Below are 23,114 nucleotides of genomic sequence, written 5' to 3'. Positions count from 1 at the left end.
ACAAAGTGAAAGGCACAGAGGCCTAAAATTAAACTACCCGATTTTTACTAGCAAATGTCCACAGTCGAGTGAACTAACCCAACCTATTCACAAAGAGCTAAATACTTAAGGGAAAAAAAAAAGCTTCCCCAAAACCTAAGTGACTAGCAATTATCCGCTAAGATTCACAGGCCCTTTCCACTAGGTACTGCAGGAGGACGAAAAGGCCAGGAATTCGCTGGCAACGGCGGTGACAGGCTCAGACTGACGCTCGGAGCCCGCACACGCGAGCCCTACGTGCAGCCCAAGTCCCGCCCCGCAGCAAACGACGCCTCAGGCGAGCGTGACCGCCGGGGCAGGGTCCAGCCCGGCGCTGGGTGGGCGGGGAGCAAGGAGGCCTGAGACGCCCACGCGCGCCGCGTCGCCCCTTCTGGAAAGCGCCTCCCGCGAGCAGCTGGGAGTCCCGAGAAGTTGGGGGCGGGCGGGGCAAGCGCCCGCGGCGCCCCCCAGCGGCCGGCGGGGGCACAGCAGCGCCGGGCGGGGGCGCGCGTCCCGGAGACAGCAGTCCCTGGCCCGCGAGGCCGCGGCGCAGCCCCGCCAACGCCCGCCCGGGCCGGGGGCGCGCGGCGGTCGCCACAACGGGCTGGCGGGCGCGCCCGTTGGTGCGGGCGCGGGGGAGCGAGCGCGCCGGCCCCTCCCCCGGCCGTCCCCGCCCCACGCGACGCTTCCCCCTCTCGGAGAAACTACGCCATTGCGGCCTAGCCGGGCGGCGCCGGCCCCTCCCCCCGCCGCCCGCCGCCATCTTCGCGGCCCGCCGCCCGCCGCCCGCCGCCGCCGCCGCCGCGCCCCCGCCGCCGCACGGCCCGCCATCTTTTGGGGCCGCCATACTTGCCCTGGCGAAGAAGATGGCGGCGCCCATCACACACATAAAACATGGCTTCCCTTCAAAACAAAAACATCCCGGGGCCGGGGCGCGCGGCCGGCGCTCACCTGAGGACCACATGGTGACCGAGAACTCGCCCTCCAGGGTCTTGATCTGCACCTGCTTCTGCTCCCACTTCTTGTTACCCGGGTCGGCGCCGCCGCCGCCCGCCGCGCCGGCCCCGCCGCTCAGGTAACTCTTCTTGCCGCTCTTCTTGCCGCCGCCCTTCTTGACGCGGCCGCCGCCCGACGACGACGAGCCGCCGCCGCCGCTCTTGCCGGCCGCCGCCACGGTGACCAGCGTCTGCTCGATGTAGTCGTCGTCGCCGCCGGCCGGCGCGGGCACCGGGATGAGGATCTGGTCCTCGAAGCCGTCCTCGGCGCGCAGCCCGTCCGAGTCGTCGCCGCCCACCACCTCCTCGCGCGTCTGCACCAGGATCACCTCCTGGTGGTGGTGCACCTGGGTCGGGTCGTCGGTGACCAGCGGCTGCAGCGCGATCATGGGCGGGTGGTGGTGGTGGTGGTGGTGGTGGTGGTGGTGCACGGCGTGCCCGTGGCCGCCCCCGCCGCCGTGGTCGCCGCCGCCGCCGTCCTCGTCGTCGTCGTCCTCCTCCTCCTCCTCGCCCACCACCGTGGTCTCGATGGTCTCCACCGGGATGGTCTCCACCTCGATCTCGTGCAGCTCCACGATCTCGGCCGGCATCTCCGAGCCGTCCGTGGCGATGTAGAGGGTGTCGCCCGAGGCCATGGCTGAGGGCTCCGCCGCCACGGCCGCGGCGGCCTCGGCTCCTCGGCTGCGGGCGGGCGGGCGAGGAGGCGGCCGGCCGTGGGGAAGGAAGGCAGAGGGAGGAAGGCGGCTAGCGGGCGGGGGGAGAGGGGGCGGGCGGCGGGGGAAGGGGCGGGCGCGGCGGCCGCGGCGGCGGCGGGGCTTCCCCGCCTCCCTCGCCTCCGTGCGCCCCGCGCTCGCTCGGCCGCTGCTCGTCCCGGCTCCCCGCCTCGCCTCGCCGCAACCGCCCGCCCTGGCCGCGCCTCCTCCCGCCCTCCGGGCCGGCGCTCCGCTTCCCCCTTCCTCCTGCGCCTCCGCCTCCTTCCACACAAATACCAACTCCTCAGCCCGAGCCCAGATCTCGCCGCCGCCGCCGCCGCCACACTCTGCTCCGACCCGGCCTCGCGAGATTTCCGCGCTGGCCTCAGCCCGCCCCGCCTCACTGCCACTCGCCCGCTCGTCCTCTCGCTCCTCCTTCTCTGCCAATCGATCTGCCCGCTGGCCACCGAGGCCCCGCCCACTTGCCGGGCTCCTCCTGGATTGGGGCCGGTGGGACCGGGGGCGGGGCCGCCCGCACGCGCGCTGGCTGGCCGGCCCGTGGCGCGTGACGTCAGCGCGCCGCCGCCGCCGCTGCCTCCCGCTACTGCCTCCCGCCGCTCGGTGTCGCGCGGCTCCCGCCCTCCGCGGTGCAACAGCCACAAAACGCGCTGCCTCGGGCCCGGGCCGCACTCGGGAGCGGGGTGTCGCCGCTGCAGCCGCCGCCTCGGGAGCCGGTGAGCGGTCCGCGCGGCCCCGGGCACCATGGGGGCGGGAGCCGGAGGAGAAGGGAGGAAGGGGCCGGCCGGGCGCGGGGTTGAGGCCGGTGGGCGGCCCAGGGGCCGCGTAGGGAGCGGCCGGCGCGCGCGGGGCGGCCCCGTCGCCCCAATAAAGTCTGCTTTGACGAGAAACGCCTGTGCTTCTTTTTCGCGTCGGGCGGCGTTTGCTTTTGCCGCCTGGCTTTGGGCGAGCGGTGGCCGCGGGGTGAGTGTGGAGGGCGGAACGGACAAAGACGGGCGGCGCGGGCTATGTCCCGCATCTTGCCGCGAGCGCCCGCCTGGGTGCCACGCAGAGCGCGTGGGGCGGCGCGGGCTCGACGGAAGCGCCCGCGGAGCCCCGGGGCCACCGTTGGGTGGATGTCCGTTATTCTTTTGTGACCCGCGGAAACCTGAGACGCAGCCGTTGGGTGCCTGTTTCCCCCCTTAGAACTACAAGGTCCTGGCGGCTCTGGTGTGGCTCGGCTATTTATAGCTTTGTAAAATTTCCTCCTGAGCTTTCCCTTTTTCGCTTTCCAGCCAGCCTTTGTTTCCCTTGCCCACCATTTCCCCCTATTTGTCACTTTCATAGGTGCTCCTTCTTACGCCCACCAGGTTTTGCATTTGTCTCATTGAAAATTCCACATTTTTACCTCCGTGTCCTCCATTATACCTGCCACAGAGCCTAGATTTTTATTTTTTATTTATTTATTTTTTGTGTGTGTGGCATGGATTAGCGGCAAGTTAAACCTTTCTGAATAAGGTATATTGCATCGAAGTGTTTTTGCTCTTAATCTGTCCTTTTGGTCGGCCTGACAGTTTGCCTTAAAGCAAAACAAAGATCTCGTGATTTTTTTTTTTTTTTTTTTTTTTTTTTTTTTTTGAGACGGAGTTTCTCTCTCGTTACCTAGGCTGGAGTGCAATGGCGCGATCTTGGCTCACCGCAACCTCTTGGGTTCAAGCAATTCTCCCGCCTCAGCCTCCTGAGTAGCTGGGACTATAGGCGTACGTGGCCACCATGCCCAGCTACTTTTTGTATTCTTTAGTAGAGACAAGATTTCACCATGTTGACCAGGTTGGTCTCGATCTCTTGACCTCGTGATCCACCCGCCTTGGCCTTCCAAAGTGCCGGGATTACAGGTGTGAGCCACTGCGCCCGGCCTAGATTTCGTGATTTTTAAGGAAACCATGACAAATTGGAGAGTGAGAAAGGTGTGTCTTTGTCATACTCGTTTGGCCGATTTAACTCCTGTGTGAATTTGTTTAACTTAAATATTCTCAACATTTACTGTTTTCTAATAGTGTTGAAGCAGTTGAGTCCCATGATTATTCTATTACGTTAATCTTAGACTCATCTTGTTAAAACAAGCAGACTTCTTACGTTTGGGAACACACTAAGAAACAGTATAAGCATTCTCATTAAAAGGCGACTTTATAAATCCTAGTCCCTACTCACATTGCTAAATGTCATTGGACTTAATTTTTGAGAATATTAGTGTAAGGAGTGAAAAAGTAGATCGTTTTCTCTTTGAGCTTTGAAAGCTGAATAATTCCCCTTGGAGTGCTGCACCCACACAGTTTGGAAAAGTCAAATCTGTTGAATGAACTCATTTCTGGCTTTGTAGCTTATAAACTGCTTAAATATTTCACAAATGAAAACCAGTTGTGGGAGATTTTTACATGTCTTAATGCTTTTTAAATTTCAGTTTACCCACTGTCTAGTAAGTGATGGGGAAATGGCTTTGCAAGTAGTTGATAATCCCCCATAGACACCAATTAAGAGGAAGAGAAATGAGGGAAGTACCCATTAAGCATCCTGGCTTCTGAGTTGCAGAACTGTAGATGTTCATATTCCAGTGGAGAAAGCTGAAAAGGATTCAAAGCTGTGAGGAATGGTGTTATGTCAGAAACACTGAGATGCTCCTGAAGGCCATTCTGGTTACCTGCTCCAGAAACAGCTTTTTAAACTTGCCCCACAACAGGTGACCTGTTAAGGCAAGCCTTAAGTTTTCTCTAGTGGGAGATATTCCTCTACCGTTTAACTATGGAGTATCTTATGACTAGACATGCAAAGATAATGTGTTATATTGGCTCTCGCCTGCTTGCACTTGCTGCTAAAGGTAAAAATTAAAAGGACAGGTCAAATTGCCGTTTTCAGAATCATGGGACTCTAGAAGTGAGGATAGGCCGGGCATGGTGGCCCACACCTATTATCCCAGCACTTTTGGAAGCTGAGGTAGGAAGATCACCTGAGGTAGGAAGATCACCTGAGGTCAGGAGTTAGAGACTAGCCTGGCCAACATAGTGAAACCTTATCTCTACTAAAAATACAAAAATAAGCCAGGTGTGGTGATGCACACCTGTAGTTTGAGCTACTCAGGAGGCTGAGGCAGGAGAATTGCTTGAACCCAGGAGGCTGAGGTTGCAATGAGCCGAAATCGTGGCACTGCGCTCCAGCCTGGGTGACAGAGTAAGATTCTGTCTCAGAAAACAGTAGTAAGTAAAAATGAGGATAATTTCACTGCTGTGTTTTTTGTTTTTGTTTCTGTTTTTCTGAAGCAGAGTCTAGCTTTGTCTCCCAAGCTAGAGTGCGGTGGCACAATCATAGCTTACTGCAGCCTTGAACTCCTGGATTCAAGCAATCCTGTCACCTCAGCCTCCCGAGTAGCTAAGGACCATAGGTGCACCACCACCATGCCCAGCTAATTTAAAAAAAAAAAAAATTTTTTTTTTTTTTTTTTTTTAAGATCAGGTCTTGCTCTGTTGTCCAGGCTGGTGTCTTGCCTCAGCCTCCCAAAGTGCTGGACCCAGCCTCCCAACTTGTATTCTTTTCTGTTTATACAGAATGCATTGGGATTCTCTCTGAACTCCTAGAGTCCCTTTATTTTGGGAGCAAATGATTATTGTCACATAATTAAGCTGGTATTTATCTTTACACCTATCTGAGCAAAGGCTGTGACTGTGTCTGTCAGCTCAGTGCCTTGTACATGAAGGTATCGTTTGCTTGCTTTGTTGTTGTTGAGATGGAGTCTCTCTCTGTCACTCAGACTGGAGTGCAGTGGTGTGATCTCAGCTCCTTGCAACCTCCGCCTCTCAGGTTAAAGCAATTCTCCTGCCTCAGCCTCCCAAGTAAGCTGGGACTACAGGCATGCGCCGCCACACCCGGCTAAATTTTTTTTGTGTTTCTAGTAGAGATGGGGTTTCACCATGTTGGCCAGGCTGGTCTCAAACTCCTAACCTCAAATGATTCACCCACCTCTGCCTCCCAAAGTGCTGGGATTACAGGAGGGAGTCACTACTCCTGGTAATGAGTCATCGATTCATTTTCATGCAAGAAAATGAAGTTTAAAGCACCATGACAGAGGGAAATTCTGTGTGATACTGCTTGACCATTTCTTAGTCACTCAAGTTTTTCAAAAGTTCCAACTTTATGCAAAGCTTCCAGTCTACTCAGAAATTGAACATCAGCCAGGCGAGATGGCTCACACCTGTAATCCCAGCACTTTGGGAGGCCGAGGCAGGCTGATCACCTGAGGTCAGGAGTTCAAGACCAGCCTGACCAACATTGAGAAGCCCTGTCTCTAATGAAAATACAAAATTAAGAAGAAGAAGAAAAAAGAAAATACAAAATTAGCTGGGTATGGTGGCCCATGGCTGTATTCCCAGCTACTTGGGAGGGTGAGACAGGAGAATCGCTTGAACCCAGAAGGCGGAGGCTGTAATGAGCCGAGATCGCACCATTGCACTCCAGCCTAGGCAAGAGCAAAAAACTCCATACACACACAAAAAAGGAACTGAACATCAACAACTATGGAAGAAACAGTATTAGATACATCACAACAGTTGTACAGCTCTCTGGAATCTCCAGGAAATCAGAGCTCACTAATGGCTGTGGAGATGCAGGGACAAATATCCTACAAGGGAATATTCCTTTGGCTACCTTCTCAGTACAACATTAGGACAAAGATGTGGACCGTTAGCTGACAACTTCTTTACCATCTCCTCACCTGCCTCATTTTCCATTCTTTCATTTTCTGAAACTATCATTAAATACTCAAACTTGGATTCAAGGAAGGAGGGCGAGGGGTGAGAGTAAGCAGAACAATAAAGGCTAGTAAGAGATGCCAATACCTCTCCTTCCTTGTGTAGTCTGGAGAGTATCTTCTTTCTTTATTACAGGGAGGCTGACTATAAAATCTGATTTGGCTATATCCCTAACAGACTCGGATTGATTCAAGTCATGAACTCATGCTAAATAATTTCCTTTATCACAACTAATTTGGCTGCCTCATGAAACTGCTTTTTGGTTAATTCTAATGTTTAGTTATTTTGCAGTTTCTTCAAGTAGGAAATTGGTGCACTGCATTAGTTATGGTATTGAGACTGTTAGAGCCGGGTAGGTTATCTAGTCCAGACTTCATTTTGCAGACAAGGAGACCAGCTAACAGAGATGTGCTCAAGGTCACAGGGCAGTGTGGTAAAACCGTAGTGATTAAAGTGAAGCAGTGATGAAAGTGAAGCCAGAGCTTGACTTTCCTGCCTTTTGTGAGGCTGCAAAACCTATGTAAATTTCAGTAGTATGATCCTGTTCCAATTCAGATCCATGCCCAATTTTCAATGAAATGTTTACAAAAATCAGAATGAAAATTTTGTACATGCATCTAAGTTAGTTACCCCTAGTTTGGATCTAAGTTAAGTGAAAAACTAGGTATGCACATGTTCTTAACTGTCTAAACTTAATAAATCTCCTTCTTGGTTGTTGAATCTGAAACCTGGGCTATTAAGGGATACGTCTCCCACCAAATAAATGCATATATTAGATTTTGAGTTTAAATTATGGGGAAGCCGGGCGCGGTGGCTCAAGCCTGTAATCCCAGCACTTTGGGAGGCCGAGGCGGGTGGATCACGAGGTCAAGAGATCGAGACCATCCCGGTCAACATAGTGAAACCCCGTCTCTACTAAAAATACAAAAAATTAGCTGGGCATGGTGGCACGTGCCTGTAATCCCAGCTACTCAGGAGGCTGAGGCAGGAGAATTGCCTGAACCCAGGAGGCGGAGGTTGCGATGAGCCGAGATCGCGCCATTGCACTCCAGCCTGGGTAACAAGAGCAAAACTCTGTCTCAAAAAAAAAAAATTATGGGGAAATACCCTTTGTTCCTTTTTTTTAGACAGGTCTCTATGTCACCCAGGCTGGAGTGCAGTGGTGTGATCTCCGCTTGCTGCAACTTCTGTCTTAGGCTCAAGTGATTCACCCAACTCAGCCTCCTGAGTAGCTGGGACTATAGGTGCGTACCACCATGCCCTGATAATTTTTGCATTTTTAGTAGAGACGGTGTCACCATGTTGCCCCAGGCTGGTCTCCAATTCTTAGGCTCAAGCAGTCCACCTGCCTTGGCCTCCCAAAGTGCTGGAATTACAGGCATGAGCCACTATGCCCAGCCCCAAACTACATACTATATATGTTTATATGGGGGTTTTTTGTTTGTTTTTTTGAGATGAAGTCTTACTCTGCCACCCAACCTGGAGTACAGTGGCACGATCTTGGTTCACTACAACCTCTGCCTCTTATGTTCAAGCAAGTCTCCTGCCTCATCCTCCCGAGTAGTTGGGATTACAGGCACACACCACCATGCCCAGCTATTTCTTTTTTATTTTTAGTAGAGACAGTGTTTCATCATGTTGGCCGGGCTGGTCTCAAACTCCTGACCTCAAATGAGCCACAGCACCAGGCCTCCTAACTATATATGTTAATAGGTGAAATCTCATGTCTGTAAAGCTGACACTCTTTATGTAGCATTTTATTTTATGTACTTTTATAAGATCTTAGGTTATTTTTCTTAGGCCAGGTGGTTTATTACAATGATTGAACCTGATCATTGCCCATAAATATAAAGAAAGTTGAAATCTTTAGTAATAGCCTAGCCTGTTGTTCTCTGCTTTGCTAGTATAACGTCCCTCCAAAGAAGCTAAGTGAACTTACTTGTACTTCAGTTCCTCCTACTGCCTGCCCATCCCAGCAAATGTGGAATGCACAATTAAACAGAATGAGTTGAACTTTTGTTTTGAAACAGGGTCTCACTCATCGCCCAGGCTGGGGTGAGTGGCAGGATCTCAGCTCACTGCAGCCTTGACCTCTCCATCTAAAACAATCCTCCCTCCTCAGCCTCCCAAGTAGTTTGGACTACAGGCATGTACCACCATGCCCAGCTAATTTTTATATGTTCTGTCAAAACAGGGTTTTGCCAAGTAGCCCAAGCTGGTCTTGAACTCCTGAGCTCAAAGGATCTGCTCTCATCTGCCTCCCAAACTGCTGGGATTACAAGCATGAACCCGGCCAAAAATTCTTTAATCCATGGTAACTTTCATAGCCACACTTGTTTTCACAGGAGCATGTGTATTGCATTGTGGAAATGCAGGAAGTCAGTTCATGTATTTGTGTGTGTAAGGCAGGTGAGCATGATGGAATGGGAAGAGCTTATATGATCTGGGAGTTAACTTATTCTCTCTATGAAACTGGGCAGTAACCTTTCTGATAGGTATTTTTTTTTCTGTTTGTCAAAAAGGAGTGACACCGCACAGGGAGTTAGGTAAGACCAGCTGTTCACCATTGCCTCATACCTGCAGTGCAAGGCCCAGAGGACAGATAGAGTTGTGAACAAGTACAAGATAGGCATACTTGTCTTCACGAGGTCGACAGGCCAGAAGGAGTTCAGCTGTAAACAGATAGTTCACAAATACATATCTAATTTTTTTTTTTTTTTTTTTTTTTTCTGAGACGAAATCTGGCTCTGTCACCCAGGCTGGAGTGCAGTGAGTGGAACGATCTCAGGTCAGTGGCAATCTGTGCCTCCGAGGTTCAAGTGATTCTCCTGCCTCAGCCTCCGGAGTAGCTGTGACTACAGGCACCTACCACTATGCCCAGCTGGTTTTTTTGTATTTTTAGTAGAGATGGGGTTTTACCATGTTAGCCAGGATGATCTTGATCTCCTGACCTCGTTATCCGCCCACCTGGGCCTCCCAAAGTGCTGGGATTACAGGTGTGAGCAGAGTCTGGCCTTTTTTTTTTTTTTTTTTTTAAATTTTATTTTTTTGGGACAGAGTCTTGCTCTGTCACTCAGGCTGGAGTACAGTGGCCTGATCTCAGCCCACCACCACCTCCCCCTCCCGGGTTCATTTTGTTTTTTTGCCTCAGCCTCCCAAGTAGCTGGGCTTATAGGCACGTGCCACCACACCTCGCTAATTTTTGTATTTTTAGTAGAGATGGCGTTTCACCATGTTGGTCAGGCTGGTCTTAAACTCCTCATGATCCACTCACCTTGGACTCCCAAAGTGCTGGGTTTATAGGCATGAGCCACTGTGCCCTGCCCATATCTAACATTCATTTATAGAAGTCCTAGAAAGAAGTGAGAGTTTGGGGACCTAATCTAGCCTAACCTAGTAAGATAAAGGCCTTCATGAGAAAGGGACATTTCAACCGTGACTTGAAAGTTGTACAGAACACGAAGTGTCCATCCCAGTGCTTAGCATTTTTTTAGTGTTAATATCTGTGTGAAACAAGAGTAGATAAAATAAGTCAGGTGATAGATCTGTAAATACATGGGATAAACCCAGAGCGCGCAGTATAAAAGTGCTATTTTTAGCCTTGGAAAATCAACAAATTAGTTCACTGAAACTGCTACGGAGGATGGCTGAGGTTTTCTCAGCACTTGATTAACATTAGGTCCTACTTTTTAATCTTTACTTGTTTTTTATAAGCCATTCCTTCTTCCAAGTTCCCATTGAACTTGGGGGTTGTTAGTGGAAGTTGTTTTGGAGTTCTGGGCCTTGGAAGGTAGACCAGCTGCCAAGTGAATTAGAAAGGTACTTAGCTGCAAAGCTGGTCAACGGGAAGAGCAGAATGTAGAGTCATACATTCTGAGTCATACAAATTTGAGTTCAGGTCCTGGTTCTGCCATTTTTCATCTGTGTGACTATCAGAAAAGGCTTACAACTTCCCAACTTGTCATTTTGTCAGCTGTGAAACAGGAATAAGCCGAGTGTGGTGGCTCACACCTGTAATCCCAGCTCTTTGGGAGGCTGAGTCGGGGAGATCACCTGAGGCCAGGAGTTCCCGACAAGCCTGGCTAACATAGCAAAACCCCATCCCTACTAAAAATACAAAAAAATTAGCTGGGCATGGTGGCACATACCTGTAGTCCCAGCTACCCAGGAGGCTGAGGCAGAATTGCTCATACACGAGTGACAGAGGTTGCAGTGAGCCAAAATTGCGCTCCTTCCTTCCATCCTGGATGACAGAATGAGACCCTGTCTCACTCAGTCAATCAGTCAACCAATAAAACAGAAACAATAGTACTTTTACCAGTCTTCAGGGGTTATAGAAATCTGTAACGGTAAGCAAAATACCTGAATTTGGTGTGCAAATTAAGGAAGAGGGCAAAGTGTTCATACTCTCCAGGACTGGGTCTGTTTCCTTCTTACCCTTCTTGTTCCTAGGTGAACTGGCCTGCCCACTCATACCTCACTATCTGTGTTTGTTCTTTGCGTTCAGGCAGTGCTAACTTCAGGACTAATGCTTACAGGCAGGACCCAGTGCTCACTTAGTTTCTTAGGACACATTGCTAGCCAGACTCTTTATTATTTTTTTTTTAAAGAGATTTGATATATTAGTGCTAAGTTTTTAATCTCTGAGCAAGGTGAATTGCTAATTAAAATGAAATAAATGGCCTGGGTACAGTGGCTCACGCCTGTAATCCCAGCACTTTGGGAGGCTGAGGTGGGTCGATCACAAGGTCAAGAGATGGAGACCATCCTGGCCAACATGGTGAAACCCTGTCTCCACTTAAAAAAAAAATTAGCTGGGCATGGTGGCGTGCGCCTGTAGTCCCAGCTACTTGGGAGGCTGAGGCAAGAGAATCACTTGAACCCAGGAGGTGGAGGTTGCAGTGAGCCAAGATAGCGCCACCACCCCACTTCAGCTTGGTGACAGAGCAAGACTCCATCTCAAAAAAAAAAACCCAGAATAAATTACCTGTTGTAGTGTGTTCTGTGCCAGTCGATGTCTCAACATTAGAGTTACTTTTGGAAGTGTTTCTGTGTCCAAGATCCAGCTGTTGGGGTCTGACTGGTAGTTTTTCCTTTGCGGCACAGGTGCCAGGAAGGGTAAACCAAGAGGACTTCACAAGGGCATTTTCTCGATGGGGTTCATCAGCTTCCCTCAGGGACAAAGCAGCCCAGAAGTGGGTGAGACAAGGAGAGAGAAAGAGACATCAGCCTTTTCTACAGTCCTTTCTTGCACCTAGTGTCGTGTGTTGCTCTATCCCTGGGACTCCTGCCTTGGATATCTTAACTGCTTTTTTCTTCTCCGTTTTCTCGCTTCTAGCTTTTCCTCCTCTTGCCACTCGCCTTCTGCGTGATCCCCTGCGTCATCTGATCCATTCTTGTGACATTAACTGCCACCTACATGCTGATTTTTTTTTTTTTTTTTTTTTTTTTTTTTTTTTTTTTTTACTTTTTACCTTTTTTAACTTTTTGTGTGTGTTGATGAGGTCTCACTATGTTGCGCCAGTTGGTCTCCAGCTCCTGAGCTCAAGCAATCTTCCCGCCTCCTAGAGTGCAGTGATTACAGTTTTGAGCCTCTGCGCCTGGCCGTGCTGACCATTCTTAAACCTCTCTGTCTAGTCTGGGGTATCTCCAGAGCTCTCAATCCATGTCCCACTGTTCTAGATCACCAGACTCAGTGTCCCACAGATACCTCAGACTCACTCGCTGGGCCTAGCTGACCTGAGCTTTCCCTTCCTCTCTGCACTGGACCTGCTTCCGCTCCAGCACTTGCTCTCACCCGTCACATTCAGTTGCTCAGGACTGAACTCTGGAAATCATCTTGACTCCTTTTGCTCCCTTATTTGAATGTAGCCACCAAATTCTGATGCATTTACCTCCTTGGTGTCTCTCAAACCCAACTCTTCTCCATACCTGTGACTGCTGTCCTTACACGGGCCCTGGCTCACTCTCTCCCCTCGCCTCTGCTGACCAGCTGCTCTCCCTGCCTCCAGTCTTCCTTCCCCAAGGCACTCCTGGATTTTCCTAGTATTAGCATGTAACCATATCACTGCCCTGATCAAAACCTTCAGTGGCTTCCTAGGGCTTCAGCTCCTCAGCAAGGCATTCCCAAGCCTTCCAGCCTTATTTCCTTTCCTTCCTGTACCATGACAGTTTGTATCTTTGCTTTGAGACAGATCTTTTCCTCTGCCTAAAATATCCTTTCCCACCTTCTTCAACTTCTTCCAAGACAGCCCGGACACTCTTTAGGACACTTTCCTCGGAAGGGTATTTCCATTAGCACTCTGCCCAAATTGCTGTCATTGTACTTCCATTATAATACCTGTGTCTGTTAATGCTTCTGTTTTGCCACAAAAGCACACAAGGTTCTTCGAGGGCAGGGATGGTGTCTCATTTGCCTCTTATTCCCAGAGGGCCAAGAGTCAGCCCAGTCTGGACACACGGTGGGCCCTACCTGAACAGAGATACCTGCTAGTTTATTGCCTCCGCCCTCCTCCAGCACCTGTTGCCTGTAGGGTAGTCCAGATCCTTAGCTGGGTTTTGAGCAAACATGGTATGCCAAAAACAAAAACAAAACAAAACAAAACAAAAAAATCCTTATTTGAATATTTATTGAATATTTAGCTAGTCCATTGACTCCCCAAACTGTTGGGGAGTTTCTGAATCTTTCTGGGCCAATTTCTTCATCTGTAAAAGAGGAGTGTTACTGTTCAAGATTGTTATAAAGTGTGATTGAAATAATATGTATAACATCTCTGCATGTAATAGGTGCTAAATAAATTTCCTCATCTCTTACTATTTTTCTTCCTTTCTCCTGCACTGTTCTGAGCAGCCTCCATCCACAACACACACACACACACACACACACACACACACACACACTCTCTCTCTCTCTCTCTCTCTCACACACACACACACACACACACACTGGCATCACAGAAGTGCCATTGTTGGTGAATATTTTCCATTCCTCCACTAAGGGATGCCTTTTTCACATTCACTTACCTCTCTACTCTGTTCACATCATGCCTGGACTAAAGGCTTGCCCAAATCCTATAGTTAAAAGGAATTTCTTCTCATTCCTTTCCTGGTCTATTTCTCTATTGCATGTACTATTTCTAACTTAGTAGTCAGCTGTCTTATTTTAATCACTTGAAGATAGTTAACTGGGTTGGAAGCTTCTAGGGGAAAAGGATGTTTCTTCTATATTTTTGTAGCTCACTGTGGTTCTGAGCACTCTGGACCTGGAACATGTAAAGTGTTAAACGGTTGTTCACTTTAGCCCGGGGAGTTGGGGATGATAGGAAAATGCTTCTCAACCTGGCTAAACAGTGTCCTCAGATTCTTAAAGGAATCAGACTCCCTGGGAACTCTGAACTTTAGCTTTCTTGTCCTTAAGATTTTGTCTTATTTGCAAGCAAGTAAGCTACCAGAAATTAGATACAATTCTAGAAAATCTATTATTTCAAACACAATGAAAAATCAGTCTTGGAATTTATAATGTGAGGAAGGTAAAGAACATTGCTTGCCCCAGACTACATGAAAGTGATACATATTTCTAATTATGTTCTCAAAGGGATCTTCCAAAAGGAGTTGGAAATCCTTGAAGTAGACTGTGTTTTGGGAAAATGATCTCATTTCCACCTGCTCAGATTCAGCTGTCACAGTCTTCCTTTGTCTTATTTGCAAGCAAGTAAGCTACCAGAAATTAGATACAATTCTAGAAAATCTATTATTTCAAACACAATGAAAAATCAGACTTGGAATTTATAATGTGAGGAAGGTAAAGAACATTGCTTGCCCCAAACTACATGAAAGTGATACATATTTCTAATTATGTTCTCAAAGGGATCTTCCAAAAGGAGTTGGTTCTACAGAAATCCTTGAAGTAGACTGTGTTTTGGGAAAATCATCTCATTTCCACCTGCTCAGATTCAGCTGTCACAGTCTTCCTTACAGCCCCCTGAAAGCAAATGGTATTATGAGTACGTAAAATCTTTTTTTTTTTTTTTTTTTTTGAGACGGAGTTTCACTCTTGTTACCCAGGCTGGAGTGCAATGGCGCGATCTCGGCTCACCGCAACCTCCGCCTCCTGGGTTCAGGCAATTCTCCTGCCTCAGCCTCCTGAGTAGCTGGGATTACAGGCACGTGCCACCATGCCCAGCTAATGTTTTGTATTTTTAGTAGAGACGGGGTTTCACCATGTTGACCAGGATGGTCTCGATCTCTCGACCTCGTGATCCACCCGCCTCGGCCTCCCAAAGTGCTGGGATTACAAGCTTGAGCCACCGCGCCCGGCCGTAAAATCTTGTTAGAACAAGTACTGCAACAAAGAGGGAGTCCTTATAAAACAACAATTTCCAGTCTTACAGATTGATGTATTAAGCCAGTCGTTAGCAGGAAACAGTGTAATTTGTGTTACAGGTAGTTAGGGATGTTTTATAGATCTGCTCACACATACCTCTTCTAGCCATTAAGTAGTAACTTCCCTTGGACTCTGCTCATCCCTTTTTTTTCTTCAAACCTTTAGATGCAAAGCTTCCTAGATGGAGAATAGAACTGTTCCACTTCTGGCTTCTACTTGGAGTAAGTAGCCATGTCCAGCAGTGAGTTCATGCTGTCAGGATTCATTAGTACTCATCTCTTCAGTGTTCAGAGTTGCAAACTTGCCACTGCATGCCCTCATGCATGTATAGCTATTAAATCACATTTCCTCATCCTCTATTTGGACTGTTGTACTTTTAGGGTCCAAAGTTAGTAACTTACATGTTACATAATTAATGTGTAGATTTTCATCTTATTAGATGTATCTGTCATATGAACCTACTGATGTTTGGGGGAGTGTCTTGACTCTCATTCAGCGTATCTGTTACCTGCCAGCTTGATATTAATAATAACAGCTAACTTTCATGTAGCCCTTACCATGTGCCAGGCATTGTTCTAAGCCCACATATTAACTCATTCAGTTGGCACAGCCACGAGGTATAGATACTATTAGCTCCAATTTATGGTTTAAGGATATTCAGATGTGTGATCAATATACAGTTTATGGGGTGCTTTTTCAACTTTAAACCGAAGTGAAACCTGGGTTATATATCATAAATACCTCTAGAAACCACGTGGGGGAAATGGTTGAATACACTACTGTATGTTGTGTGCATGTATGTGCATTTGCTCAGAGACTGTGTGGGGTCCCTGAGGCAGTCACTTCATTGTCTGCCCAACTACCTTTTTTTTGAGACAGAGTCTTGCTCCGTCACCCAGGCTGGAGTGCAGTGGCCAGATCTTTACTTACTGCAACCTACACCTCCAGGTTGAAGCGATTCTCCTGCTTCAGCCCCCTGAGGAGCTGGGACTAGAGACGTGTGCCACCATACCTGGCTGATTTTTCTATGTTAAGTAGAGACGGGGTTTCACCATGTTGGCCAGGCTGGTCTCTTACTCCTGACCTCAAGTGATCCACTCACCTTAGCCCCCAAAGTGCTGGGATTACAAGCGTGAGCCACCGTGCCTGACCCCAACTACTCTTTCAACCAATGTTCCTTCATTACAGAGCCTCAGGTTTTTTCTTTTCAGATGTGGAGTAGAAATCTTCTGATCCCTTGAGGAGTGGGAAAGAGTCTACCTTAGCTTTAGGGGTGAATCCTGATTGGTTAAACAACCAAGGCAGTCTTATTCCCTTCGGCTAATGGTGGATCTGCAGAGTGGGGGAGAATGTGATCCAGTTCTGGCCAGTGAAATGTAAAGGGAAATGTGCTATTAGAGAGGCTTCTCTTCCCTAATAAAAACATAGAACTTCAGGATACAGCCCTCTTTGCCTGCCTGAAAACCTGTTTGATGGCCAGGGTGGCGGCTGCCACCTAAAGAATAGGCTAAGAGAATTACAGTCATTGGTCAGGCACTATCAAGCATGAACTCACTACCACTGGGCTGCATGTGTGAGCCACTGTACAGGGATGCTGGTAACTCAAAGTGGACCTATTCCCGACTGATAGTGACACACATCAGACTGTCAATAGTTCCCTGTGGAAATGGGGGTGGGGCATTGTAAGGGGGGCTAACTCTTCCGTATGGGAAAAGAGTTTCCTCTTGGGAATTTTATGGGCTCTCTGTGCAATCCACTGGATATAAAACCATACGGTTTTAGCATGAAAAGTACTATGATAAAGTAAGCAAAAATGTAGCTTGCTTCTGCAAACTAAGATTTGGGTAACTGGGCTGTTTTATTTATTTATTTTTTTTTGGCGGGGGGGACAGGGTCTCGCTCTGTTGCCCAGGCTGGCTTGAACACAGCTCTATGCAGCCTTGACTTCCCAGGCTCATGTGATCTTCCTGGCTCAAGCAATCCAGCCTTCTGAGTAGCTGAAATCACAGGTGCATGCCACCATGCCCACCTAATTTTTTTTTTTTTTTTTTTTTTTGAGAATGGGGTATTACTCTGTCAGCCAAGCTGGAGTGCAGTGGCGTTTTCATAGCTCACTGCAGCGTTGACCTCCCTTGCTCAAGCGATCCTCCTCCTTCAGTCTCCTGAGTAGCTGGAACTACAGGGACACACCACTATGCCCAGCTAATTTTTGTATGTTTTGTAGAGACAGAGTCTCGCTATGTTGCCAGGGCTGGTCGTAGACTCCTGGGCTCAAGAGATCTTCACATCTCAACCTCCCAAAGTTCTGGGATTCAAGGTATAAGCCACCATGCCCAGCTAATTTTTTTTTTTTTTTTTTTTGAGACGAAGTTTCGCTCTTGTTACCCAGGCTGGAGTGCGATGGCGTGATCTCGGCTCACCGCAACCTCCGTCTCCTGGGTTCAGGCAGTTCTCCTGCCTCAGCCTACTGAGTAGCTGGGATTACAGGCACGCGCCACCATGCCCAGTTAATTTTTTGTATTTTTAGTTGAGATGGGGTTTCACCATGTTGACCAGGATGGTCTTAATCTCTTGACCTCGTGATCCACCCGCCTCGGCCTCCCAAATTGCTGGGATTACAGGCTTGAGCCACCGCACCTGGCCCAGCTAATTTTTTAATTCATTTTGTAGAAATGGGGTCTCCCTGTGTTGCCCAGGCTGGTCTCCCACTCCTGGGCTCAAGCAGTCCTCCTGCCTTGACCTCTCAAAGTGCTGGGATTACAGATGTGAGACACTGTACCTGTTGGTTTATTTTTTACTTTGTATATGTGTAGTAAACATGCATTTAAATTTTTTTTAAATAAAATCCACAAAATTTACCGTCTTAACCATTTTATTTATATTTACTTACTTATTTTTTATTTTGTTTTTTGAGACAAAGTCTTGCTCTGTCACCCAGGCTGTAGTGCAGTGGTGTAGTCTTGGCTCACTTCAAACTTCACCTCCCGGGGTTCAACTGCTTCTCCTGCCTCAGCTTCCAAAGTAGCTGGGATAGGCATATACTACATGCCTGGCTAATTTTTGAATTTTTAGTAGAGATGGGGTTTCACTGTGTTGGCCAGGCTGGTCTCGAACTCCTGACCTCAGGCGCCCCACCCGCCTCGGACCCCCAAAGTGCTGAGATTACAGGCATGAGCCACCATGCCTGGCCTGTTTTTAAATTTTTGAGACTGAGTCTCTGTCGCCCAAGCTGGAGTGCAGTGGTGCAATCTTGGCTCACTGCAACTTCCACCTCCTGGGTTCAAGTGATTCTTGTGCCTCAGTCTCCTGAGTAGCTGAGATTCCAGGCATAATCACACCCAACTAATTTTTGTATTTTTAATAAAGATGGGGTTTCACCATGCAGGCTGGTCTTGAACTCCTGACCTCAAATGATCCGCCTGCCTTGGCCTCCCAAAGTACTCAGATTACAGGCATGAGGCACCATGCTTGGCCATCTTAACCATTTTTAAAATGTACAGTTCAGTACAATATGAATCGAGTACATTCAGATTGTTGTGCAACCATCATCACCATCGATCTCTAGAACTCTTTTCATTTTGCAAAACCAAAACTCTATACCCATTAAACAATAACTCCCCATTCCCTCCTCCCAGCCCTGGTAGCCAGCATTCTAATTTCTGTCTCTATGATTCTGACTACCCTGGATAACTCATTTATATTGGTAGACTTATACAGTATTTGTCTTTTTGTGACTGTCTTATTAGGATTTAGCATAATGTCCTAAAGGTTATCCACGTTGTGGCATGTGTCAGAATTTCCAGTTTTTAGGCTGAATAATATTTCATTGTATGTATATACCACATTTTGTTTATCCATCATCTGTTATCGGATGCTTGGGTTGCTTGTATGTTTTAGCTATAGTGAATAATGCTGTTATGAACGTGGGTTTATACCTATACAGTTTTTATGTGTTTTTTATTCAGAAAAAAATTTTTTAAGCTGTGAAAGCCAGCTGTGCATGGTGGTTCATGCCTGTAATCATAGTACTTTGGGAGACTGAGGCAAGAGAATCACTTAAGTCCAGAAGTTCAAGACCAGCCTGGGCAACATAGTGAGACCCTACATCTAAAAAAAAAAAAAAATACAAAAATCAGACAGACATGGTGGCATGAGCCTGTGATCCCAGCTACTTGGGAGACTGATGTAGATGGATCTCTCGAGCCCAGGAGGTTGAGACTGCAGTGGGCTGTGGTTGTGCCACTGCACTCTAGTATGAGGGGCAGAGTAAGACCCTGTCTCTCAAAAAAATAATAATAATTAAAAAATAAAGGCCGGGCACTGTGGCTGAAGCCTGTAATCCCAGCACTTCGGGAGGCCGAGGCGGGTGGATCACGAGGTCAAGAGATCAAGACCATCCTGGTCAACATGGTGAAACCCTGTCTCTACTAAAAATACAAAAAATTTAGCTGGGCATGGTGGCACGTGCCTGTAATCCCAGCTACTCAGGAGGCTGAGGCAGAATTGCCTGAACCCAGGAGGCGGAGGTTGTGGTGAGCTGAGATCGCGCCATTGCACTCCAGCCTGGATAACAAGAGTGAAACTCCATCTCTAAATAAATAAATAAAAGCTGTGGAAGCCAAATCATCTATTTTGTATTTATGCTTTTTCCCTGACTTCTCATTTTGTAGCCAGTCTTTCAGCTGCTTTAGCCAACTGTTAATTTCCACACCAGAAGGAAAAATTACAGCGGAAAGCTGGTCTCCCTGTTTAAAACCTAATAGTATAGTGACATGGTTAACTGTGTTTTGTGGTTAACTGAATTCAAGAGCTCTACCTACTTCCTACTTCCCTCCCTCCCTCATAGCTAAAAAGTTTAGGTTCTCACCGCCTGTATAATTCTCTAAAAAATGCTGGCCTTTGTCTCTGAAACCATTCCCTGGAGAGTCACTGCGTGCCCATAGTCTGGGCATTCCTTTGTTATACTATGTTGTAACAAAATTATTTATCAGTCTGTTTTCCCCAGTGAACTATACAGGAGACCAAAAGAGCAACTAATTCACTTCACTAAATATCAGGTGCTCCCATGTGGCAGCCACCACTGGGTACCAAGACACTCTTCATGGAACCTCTCTTTAAAGTGGGAAGAGGTGGTATTTAGATTTACGCACTTGGTGGGCATCATAGAATTTGAGTCAAAGAGACCCTAGAGCTGATTTAGTCCAGTTACTTGATCTGTAAGCATGATCCCAAGAGCAGCTGTTGAACTGCAAGGGCTTTTTCTGCTTTCATCCTGGTTAGTCACTGCGCTGTAACAAACTCTAGTTTTCTTTTTTTTTTTTTTTTTTTTTTTGAGACGGAGTTTCGCTCTTGCTACCCAGGCTGGAGTGCAATGGCGCAATCTCGGCTCACCGCAACCTCCACCTCCTGGGTTCAGGCAATTCTCCTACCTCAGCCTCCTGAGTAGCTGGGATTACAGGCACGTGCCACCACACCCAGCTAATTTTTTGTATTTTTAGTAGAGACGGGGTTTCACCGTGTTGACCATGATGGTCTCGATCTCCTGACCTCGTGATCCACCTGCCTCAGCGTCCCAAAGTGCTGGGATTACAGGCTTGAGCCACCACGCCCAGCTTTCTAGTTTTCTTAAGTTGCCTCTCAGGCCCTGATCTTCCTCTACTCTAAAGCCACTAGCCCTCTGCAGATATCTTCCTTGCAGTCACACCATGTTATCTACCATGTCCCAGCTGTCTCCTTCCCTTGCCTTCTACCTGGAATGTCTTCCTCCCTACACTCTGCCTCTGGACACTTAATCCTTCAGTTTCCGCTTGAGATGCCACTTTCCCAGCATTCCAGCCCAACATAAGCCCTCCCTCTTGAGCGACTGTAATGTGTGTTACACATAGCTTTGGGCTTTGACTGTACTTATACGTCTCTGTTGAAACCTGCCACTCCTATCAGTCCAGCTAGCTGTATTGATATGTCATGTGAGCACAAAGAAAGGAATGGGAGATACACACTCATTAGTTAATAATGGTTACCTTAGGCAAGGCAGGAGAGAATAAAGAATTAAAGATGAAACTCATCCACTGACCTCCCAGCAAGTATGTGCAATAAGAGCTCACCATTCAAAGCTAGGAGACCTGGCAGGCCACATCTGGGTCACTGGGAAGCGGATTGAGAAGTGCATCTAGGCTGTTCCAGCTGGTACAGGTCACGTCGGCAACTCAGCTGAGGATTTAGAGACTGCTTCCAGAAGCATGGGATAGCCTTTACAGTGAATCAAACAGAGCTCCTACATAGGGACAAAGAGCGTAGCCACGCCTTGCACCTCCTTGCATCTCTGTGTCTTTATTTGACTGCAGCTGCCTGTTCACTAGTTCTCATCCTGCCTGCGCACCCAGCTCCCTGATCTTCCCCTGTAGGTCTTGCAGTCTCTTCCTGTCCTCCTCATGGTGTGTCAGTTTTTTCTTTTCCTGTCCCTGGTATGTCTTCCCACCCTGCTGCATCCCCTCCTCTCTTTTTTACAGAGCCACTGTGTGTATTTCACACTTGCTCTGTTTATTGGCAGTGGCTTTATGTGTTATTAATAGAGCCAGTGGCCAAGAGATGCATCATGGCTTTGAGGCTTTTTCCCCCCTTGAAAAATTCCAGCCTAAGTTACTTTTCAGTGAGTAAATAGGCTTTAATTGATTTCTCTCCCCATGGGTCCATGATCTGTAGAGAAGCTCTGCCCCCCAACCCCCATGAACCATGGAGCTAGAAAAGGCCAGAGCTTCTGGAGCTCCGCATGGACTGCCACAGCTGGACCCTACCTGCCCTCACACCCTGTCTTCCTTCCTTCCTTCCCCCCATCTTCCCACTGTACACATCAGAGCCCTAGGAGCCAGCCTGCATCTCCACACGTACTTCACAGAGAACAGATCTCTGTGGTGTTTCTCCTTCTCCCCTTTTGGGTGCTGGGAATGGGATGGGCTGGGCCCTCCTCTTCTGCATTTCTTCTGGGTCCGCAGACTGGCAAGGTAAAAACTGTTTCCCAGACTCCCTGGGAACCGGTGTCCCGGGTGAAAATTGGGCTCCTTTGATCAGATGCCCAATTGGGGAAGGCTGAAGTCAGGTAGATTAACAGTCTTCCTGTATTTTGTTTTCTGGCAAGTTCACGGAGACATGAGGCTCATTCTGTGTCTGTGCCTCAGTTTTCTGGACGCTGAGAGGCAGTTGTTGCAGGAGTGGTCACATTGATTTTTGACCCCCTGGCCACCCTGCAGCTGCACGCCCTTTAACTCAGTAATGCCAGTGGTGGCCCCATGATCCCACCTTCCTGACTTGGGCTCTTTTTGGTGGATCAGCCATTCCTGGATCCCCAGGGCATTGTTTTGAGCCTATCCAGTAAGCTCCTAATTCCCGGTATTAACCCTTGTCAGTTTAAATGCCCAGAGTAATTTCCTATACTTCCCACATCAGACCTGCAGCCCAAGCCCCACCCCTGGGGCTCCCCTGTGGCCTCCCAGCTTCCGCTCATCACTCATCCCCACAGCAGATGGCATTTTAAAGACCAGTCTAATTATGGAATTTCCTTGCTGAGAACCCTTCAAAAGACAAGTTTTACTGAGAAGGAAATGCAAACCCCGAGTAGGCTTAAGGCATGGCTCCTTCCCTGCCTGCTTCAACTCCTGTTGTACTTTACGCCCCACTCACACAGGCCAGATTCTTCGAAGGCACCAGGCTCCTCCTCCTTTTGTTGCCTTGGCACATGTGGTTCCCTCTGCCTGGAATGCTTTTCCCTTGCTCTCCTGTTTCTCTGCTGTGCCAGTTCCTCTTCTCCAAGTCTCAGCTTAAATACCTGCACTGCAAAGAACTCTGCTTAACAGGAGCCAGGCACCTCCACCCTCCCCATTATTCCTTCTCCCTCACCTAGCAGTGCAGTTGGCAGTTCTTGCTAGTTTGGGTGCTTGGTTATCTCTCCCTGTTGATTGCGTTGGTTGCTACTTGATTCTACTGTTATTTACAAAGAGCAGCTCAATCAATGCCCCTGAACTGAAAGCCTTCGGAGGCAGTGAGGCCACACCCAGTTGAGAGCAGCCTTTGGGGCTGCAGATGTCAGCAAACAGCTGGTATCCCAAGCCTTGCACAGAGAAGGGCTCAATATCTGAACTGGACTGAAAGTCAGTTCCCCTCTGGGAACCTCTGTTTTTCCCGTTCCCGAAGCTCAAGGGCCTTGGTTTTGGAGAGGGGAGGAGAACTAACTTCC

The 23,114-nt window shown here is 48.4% G+C and overlaps 2 protein-coding genes across 3 annotated transcripts in view; one reads left to right on the top strand and one right to left on the bottom strand.

Moving 5' to 3' along the window:
• The window catches only part of YY1 (YY1 transcription factor), a 37,894-nt gene extending 36,107 nt beyond the window's left edge, over positions 1-1,787 (bottom strand). For both annotated transcript variants that reach the window (XM_074394244.1, XM_039462765.2), the window contains exon 1: positions 970-1,787. In XM_074394244.1, coding sequence (XP_074250345.1) covers positions 970-1,648 — 679 coding nt within the window. In that variant the 5' untranslated portion in view covers positions 1,649-1,787. The remainder of the gene's footprint in view (positions 1-969) is intronic.
• On the top strand, positions 1,647-19,016 carry LOC141582256 (uncharacterized). Its single transcript, XM_074390039.1, has 3 exons — positions 1,647-1,726; positions 1,762-2,439; positions 15,050-19,016. The coding sequence occupies exons 1-3, from the start codon at positions 1,647-1,649 to the stop codon at positions 15,063-15,065; spliced, it is 774 nt and encodes a 257-aa protein (XP_074246140.1). The 3' UTR covers positions 15,066-19,016.
• Positions 19,017-23,114: the final 4,098 nt, after the last annotated feature.

This window comes from Saimiri boliviensis, chromosome 2 (genome assembly GCF_048565385.1).
Source record: "Saimiri boliviensis isolate mSaiBol1 chromosome 2, mSaiBol1.pri, whole genome shotgun sequence".
Lineage (NCBI taxonomy): Eukaryota > Metazoa > Chordata > Mammalia > Primates > Cebidae > Saimiri > Saimiri boliviensis.
The sequence above is the reverse complement of the archived record's forward strand: the minus strand, read 5'-3'. Positions and strand labels throughout refer to the sequence as shown.

Bases quoted from the DNA above. Each gene is read 5' to 3' on its own strand.
- LOC141582256 (XM_074390039.1), top strand. From the start codon at position 1,647: ATGGCTGAGGGCTCCGCCGCCACGGCCGCGGCGGCCTCGGCTCCTCGG. The intron at 1,727-1,761 runs GTGGGGAAGGAA...GAAGGCGGCTAG, and splicing joins GGGCGAGGAGGCGGCCGGCC to CGGGCGGGGGGAGAGGGGGC.